At 35.9% G+C, this 6,684-nt stretch overlaps 1 protein-coding gene across 3 annotated transcripts; it reads left to right on the top strand.

Moving 5' to 3' along the window:
* The first annotated feature begins 2,184 nt into the window (after positions 1-2,184).
* Positions 2,185-6,314, top strand: LOC130744402 (protein DEFECTIVE IN MERISTEM SILENCING 3-like). Of its 3 annotated transcripts, none has more exons than XM_057596593.1 (8): positions 2,185-2,340; positions 2,547-2,668; positions 2,782-2,896; positions 3,357-3,591; positions 3,787-3,978; positions 4,074-4,394; positions 5,041-5,263; positions 5,880-6,314. In XM_057596593.1, exons 2-8 carry the CDS (start codon positions 2,561-2,563, stop codon positions 5,913-5,915), a joined length of 1,230 nt encoding a protein of 409 aa, XP_057452576.1. In that variant the 5' UTR covers positions 2,185-2,340; positions 2,547-2,560; the 3' UTR covers positions 5,916-6,314. The 3 variants fall into 3 exon arrangements, with proteins under 3 accessions (XP_057452576.1, XP_057452585.1, XP_057452580.1); XM_057596597.1 differs by having other exon boundaries at positions 2,197-2,340; positions 2,550-2,668; XM_057596602.1 differs by lacking the exon at positions 5,880-6,314 and having other exon boundaries at positions 4,986-5,123.
* Positions 6,315-6,684: the final 370 nt, after the last annotated feature.

The raw sequence follows: 6,684 nt of genomic DNA, 5'->3' as shown, positions 1-6,684 counted from the left end.
GGCCACTATGTAAAATAGGGTTTCCGAACTTTTTCTTCGATCTAAATCGATTCCTAGGTATTCTTAGGCAATATCTAGGCCAGGGAAACTCTCAGAAAAATTATCGAATCGAAACTGTCGCAGGGGTATTTTGGTCAATATTTTTAGCTCGGAACTCAAAAATCAGAATTTCGAAAAACAAATTAGATGGGATTGATACCAACGACGATTATGACGACTAATCTTACTAACGCTAAGCTCAGTCGAGGGTTTTAAGCCCAAAGGACGGAACTTCAGCCAAAAATGGGTATTATGAGCAGAATTGAAACTCGGCGGCAATTCGGCGAGAATCGGCGAAATGTAATCCGCTAAACATGCTCATGGGCACGCAGGGAATAAGTTTAGATAGAAAGATGAAGTTATTTGGATAGTTTTGCAAAAAGCTCAAAACTTAGAGCACAGAAAAACATAGAGAAAAACGACAGAATTGACGATCAGAAGTAAGGAAAAGCATCAGTACCTTGAGGCCTACGCGTAGCAACGAACTGTGGGACGATCAGGCAAGAATCGGCGAAAAACTCTTCTCCTCCTCCTTCCTCCTTGGCCGCGGGTTTGGGTGGGTTTTTGGGTGAGATTTTTGTTTTCTTTTCATTCTTCAAGCTACACATATATATAGTGAATGAAATGGAAGATATTTTGTAAAGATATTTTGAGAAGATATTTTGTAAAGATATTTTGAGAAGATATTTTCTAAACCGGTACAGATTGGTTTAGACACTAGAGGATTTAACTCATAGAGTTAAGATAAAAATATAAGAGTGATTCCGATTTTTCCTGCGCATTCCTCTGTGAATCCTAAGATAGATTCTAGCGACAGAATTCCAAAACTCAAATGAGGTTTCTTGGAATTAAGGTAAACAATCCAAAGTCGGTGTAAATCTATTTTACCCGAAAAACTACTTTTTGCAGTGAATGTCAGATGAGAAAACTTCTTTCTGAAGAAAGATGGGAAACATCAAGTGAAATAGGTGTACACGTGTGGAATCTTCGTTCGAAGCTCCGAATAGAAAAAGTCTTCATCAACCGTTTATTTTAGGTTTCTTGAGCTATCAGGGTTTTAGTTTCGGCAAACCTCCGAGAACTAGAATCGGATGTTCGTACATCCCAGGGTTTCGTATCGAAACGCTTGTCATGGAAGGATTAAGAGAAGTTCTAACATTTCTCTGAAGATTTTTGGAATTAGTTTCCATCGTATCTTTAAGTGCAAATTAGTCGTTTACTAACGTTTTCGCCCTAAGGCGGAAGTGAATGAACTCGTGCTATAGCCTATAGCGACTGTATAATTATTCTTAACCATTTCCTGAACCTTCTTCTTCATAACGCTAATCCCAACATTAAACGAAAGTCAAGTTCCTCTCACGCTTACACTGAATCCTACGCGTGAGCTGGAAATTATTTATCTATTTAATTCTAAAATCCTAGGTCTTACAGTTATAAAGAATTTCTATGGTTTTGGTGTACATACCACCACTATACCCTCAATTTCAAACATATGACATTGAAACAGCTTAAAAGACAAAACAAAGAAAAAGTTATTACCTCAGAACTAAAACCATAATGGAAGGGAAGATTAAATTTGACCAAAATAATATATGGCTGTACCTAACATAACAATAAAGAGGCAGCTATCAGATAATAGCTACTTACAGCAAACTCGAGTAAAATTATCCTGATCTACTATCATCATATTTCCTATGAAGGCATCATAGTGAATGTTTGTAGCATTGAGGGTAGAAGTTGTGAAATGTCCAAAGTATACTTACCAAAACTTACAAAGCCATTGCAACCTTCTTTTGGGGCATTCTTTCATATTGAATTGTTCTAAACATAACAACTTTACCTCAAAATCAAAGACCAAATATAGAAAGAAAACTATACGAATGTATAATTATATATATATATATATAATCCACAGTATAGCCATCATTCTAAGAAGGGCAGCAGGAGAATTCAATGACTATATAACCATTGTGTTCCATAGATAAACAGCTTACAGTAAAAGAGTATAGAAAAGAAAATATATACTTAAGTTCCCTTGCTACATACATAAATGCCCTTACTTTCAAAAAAAAAAAAAATACATACACATACATAAATGCCTTTACTATATAGGAAAATTACATAAATGCCCTAACTATATACTTAAGTTCCCAAATTGAAAATTTAAGATTTTATTCTCTCCCTCTCCTTCATCTCCCAAAAACCGCCACCGCCCACCGCCTTCTTCCATGGCTACAACCGCGCCACCACCATCTCCTCCCTGAAGTCGGTCAAAGCAAAACTGTCAAAAGCTTCCAACAGGTTCCTTTCTTCCCTCCTATTCTCCATTGAAATTGGATTTACCCATTTGAAATTGAAGTCATGTCGATGATGAATTTCTGGTTGGCTTTCATAGTAGTAACATTTTGCTTCTTCCAAATGTAATTCTGTATAGAGGGTCGTTGAAAAGTTGCTAAAGGTGCTTTTTTTCCTTTCATTTTTTGGTGAATTGCATTGAATATGTATAGTAGGATAGAATAGAATGTCTCAAGTTGAACGGTCAAAAAGCTCTTCGGCATTGGTGCCTGTGGATTTGAATGTGCAAAATGGAGAATTTACACAAGCAGAGTCCATCATCCGGCACTCCCAGGTTCCCTATGTTTTATGTTGTTTTTTACTTTTTATGAGTAGAAATGGATCAATTTTTCTATACAATTAAAAAAAGCACAAAGTGATGATATTGTACCTATGTCATACTTGCAGATACTACAAGGGGATCTGCATACATTAGGGATGAAAATTAAGCAGCATGAGGACAACCTAAATCTTCTGAACAATGAAAAAAGCAAGTTAGACGACTTCATTCTTAATTTGCAAGGTATATTGTCTTACTTCTTAAGGATTTTATTCTTCATTCTTAATCAATGTTTAAGTTTTAATATTGTTGTATGCACTTGCTCAATGGTGTAATATGATCCATATAGCCGACCTCACTTAGTGGGATAAGACTTTTGTTGTTGTTGTATGCACTTGCAAGGTCGGTATTTTATTTACAGCAGAGTAAAATACCAGTGATATAGTTATTGGTCACCGGTACTAGTTTTACCTGTTAGTGTTTCGATTATGAAGTTTATTGGGGCATTGTTAATATTACAGCTTATAGCGTGTATAGGCTGAAAATTAAGTGTTTATATTAAGTGTAGTTATTGGCTATTAATAATATGATAAACTTTCAAATTTAACTCTGTAAATGATCTTTTATTCACCTTTCTATAACAGGTGTATACCAACAAAATATTAGGTGTCATTTATGTGTTTAATTTTTAATTTATCCATAGCTACTGTTGGGAGACCAGAGTCTTCAAGTACAATCAAGGCTGCTAATGCGGACGATCCCCACCTTACAACTGAGGAGGTAAATAAACAGATATTGCAGCATGAAAAATCTGCTGCTGGTATTTTGTGCCAGCTGAAGACTCATCATGGAGCCCAGGTGTCTCTGCTTTCATTAACAAAGGATGTTGTGGGTATTGTTGCTATGCTGGGCAAAGTTGAGGATGGCAATCTTAGCCGGTAATTTTCGGATAGATATTTCTTTTTGGCTTGTGAAATCATGTGCTTATTTTAACCTTGTTCTGACTTCTTTATTTCTTCAGTCTGCTATTATCTTTAAGAAAGACAGAATAACTTTTTTTTCTCTGTATGCTAATATCTATGAATATGTAAGCACACATGTGGATGGTTTCAATTTACTTATTTGGAATGCAGACTTTTCTCGGAGTATCTAGGAGTGGACACTATGCGAGCGATTGTTTGTAGAACCTATGAAGGAGTTAAAGCTCTTGAAATGTATGACAAGGAAGGCTGCATAAATAAAAGTTCTGGTCTTCACGGGCTAGGTCCTTCTATTGGAAGACCTTTGGATGGTCGATTTCTAGTGATATGTCTTGAATCTCTGAGGCACGACTGCAAGAGTCTTGTGATTTTGTCTTTCATTCGTGGCTATGGAGAAACTTGTGTTTTCGTTTTTAACTTTTCTACCTCTTTTGTTTTAGGCCTTATACTGGCAAATATTTCCTTGATGACTCCGAACGGAAGTTGGACATTTTAAAGCCGAGATTACCCAATGGGGAGTGTCCACCTGGATTTCTGGGGTTTGCTGTGAATATGATTAATATTGACAGCTGGAACCTATTTTGTGTAACTCCCAGCGGCTATGGCCTCAGAGAAACTCTTTTTTATAATCTCTTTTCTCGCCTACAAGTTTATAAGACAAGGGCTGAAATGATCCAAGCACTTCCTTGCATAAGCGATGGAGCTCTTTCTTTAGACGGAGGGATGGTTAGGAGTTGCGGTGTATTTTCCTTGGGCAATAGGTAAGAGTATGAATGGTTGATATGTCTATGCATTATGTCTCATCTCTTGAAGTATCTGTTGAGAATTATATGACAGGTGGAAACCTTAAATCTATACCCATTCTATATTGAAACAAATATTGATATATAAGAAAATATGGAAATTAATTCTAAGAAATCATCTAAGGTTCTCCAACATATGTTATGATAGATTGATGACGTGGCAAGATATTTTCAATGATATTTTAACAGAAATCAAATTTCTTCATCAGTTTCTTTAGATGTTTTTCACTGGATTACCTGTAGTTCACACTGTAGTTCACAGGAACAATCCTATTCATAATAGGGTCCAACAACGCATCACAATCTTAGAATTGGCATAGAAACTCAGACAAGTATGTAGTCTTGATATGCAATCATGCACAATGGAACCTCAATGAATAAACATTGAGCCTTGTAAAGTGGAGGTTTTGAAGGTTCTTGAGCTGATATCTTTTCCGTGTTTCCTGATAAAGAACTGTTATTGTTTTATGTTTTTCAGTTATTTTTTGAAAATCCTTTTTGAAAAGTGAGGTTCATTTGAAAATGCTGATTGTTCTAATTTGTTTGCAGAAGAATGCAACAATCAAATCTGTGATTTTTTTTTAAAAACTGTTGGGATCTGCAGGGAAGATGTTGATGTGAAATTTCCAAAACCAGATAGATCAACTGAACTTGATGGCGAGATCGAAACTGAGAGGCAAATGAAGGATATCAAATGGAAGAAGGAAAAGGTTCTGGAGGATTTAAAAAGGGAACGGACTCTGTTGGACATGGCGAAATTCAATTTCAGTAAAAAGAAGAATGATTTTCTCAAGTTTTTGGCGCAAAGTTCATCATATGCAACTCAGGTAATCTTTCTCAAAACTGGAATTTGAAACCCAGATCATTCATAAAACCATCAGTGTGATTTAAAGGCCTTTAATATTACATTTTATTGATGGTTGTGTTGGAACAGTTCAAACAGCTTCTACTAACATTTTACGAATGTTAAATGCTAGCAATATTCAGTTTAACACTCTCTTTCCAACACTCTTTCGTTCATTGTTTGAAATTCATGTGGGCTCCATTAAAATGGGGTCCACTTTAATTTAGTGGGACCCACATTAATTTTAACGAGTGTGTTGAAAATAGTGTTAGAGTGAGTGTGCTAGCACTCCTCGTTATGAATTTATTCTATTATTGAGAGCACTCAGAATCCTCTCTCTAAGGTAGTTCTATTTAACGGATAATGATATTATAAAATATTACAAACAATTCTGGAAAGGAGGGTTAGTCTATTAATTAATTAACTATTGAATTTCATACTGGTACATGTTTTTTACATTTATCTACTTGCAAGCTTACACAAACATTTAGTTCACATAATTGTATAAACTGATGGGAACTTCCCAATAAGATTGCTTCAGATTGTAGCCTTGACCTGTGTTGTAACTCACCATTCTCATATGTTTCTTACACTTTCAGGCTCAAACTACTTCTGACAGATTCATACCTAGATGAAGAAATCAAGGCAGTCAGCGAAGCTATGAAGATGATAGTCTGTGACTAACAACTTTGTTCATGAGCTTGTAGTCATATCCATTTTGTAATCTGGCTCTCGTTGGGGAAAGGTGCACATTATTTGTTTATCTAGGACCCTTCGGTTAAGGCCGCATTTTTCTTCAAGCTCTGCTGATAAGAAAAATCAGACCAGTCTTCAAGACAATGGATTGGACAAGCATTTTTTGGGTTCCTTGTACATCAATACTCTTCAGTAGTGTGATCGGAGAATCTGAATGTTGTACATCTCTGATATTTAGACTTTTTTCGCTTGTAGTTTTTTAATTTTTCGTTTGACCTCAGTTTTTTTGTGTCTGCCATAAGTTATTATTAAGAGATCAACCATTCAGTTTTCCAGCATGCATCCTTGTCCGATAATCTTCTCAGCCCTGACTCTGACAAACTAAGCTTAAACAATTCCAAATCTTGGAATGGCCTCACATGTGTTTTTGCACATGTTGTCAGTCCTTGACCATTCATTGAAGTATGTCTTCAACATATGTGCTCATACCTTAGACAAAGGAACTTCAATATCCTTCATTAGCATAGAGGGAGTGCAGAGCATTTGTTTCGTTTTTTGAGTAAGAAGCGAAGATCCCAAATTAATCTTGGAACACATTCATCTCCGTTTTGTTGCATTACTTTAGAGAATGGAGTCAATGGAATTTATATGAGAAGCTGACTTCCAAGTAGCAAGAGGGTTTAGTGGAAAAAATATTTGTGTGGGTTG

Source organism: Lotus japonicus, chromosome 1, assembly GCF_012489685.1.
Source record: "Lotus japonicus ecotype B-129 chromosome 1, LjGifu_v1.2".
NCBI lineage: Eukaryota > Viridiplantae > Streptophyta > Magnoliopsida > Fabales > Fabaceae > Lotus > Lotus japonicus.
Note: the sequence above shows the minus strand (reverse complement) of the source record. Positions and strands in the feature narration are given on the sequence as shown.

Bases quoted from the DNA above. Each gene is read 5' to 3' on its own strand.
- LOC130744402 (XM_057596593.1), top strand. From the start codon at position 2,561: ATGTCTCAAGTTGAACGGTCAAAAAGCTCTTCGGCATTGGTGCCTGTG. The intron at 2,669-2,781 runs GTTCCCTATGTT...TCATACTTGCAG, and splicing joins CCATCATCCGGCACTCCCAG to ATACTACAAGGGGATCTGCA. The intron at 5,264-5,879 runs GTAATCTTTCTC...TTACACTTTCAG, and splicing joins GTTCATCATATGCAACTCAG to GCTCAAACTACTTCTGACAG.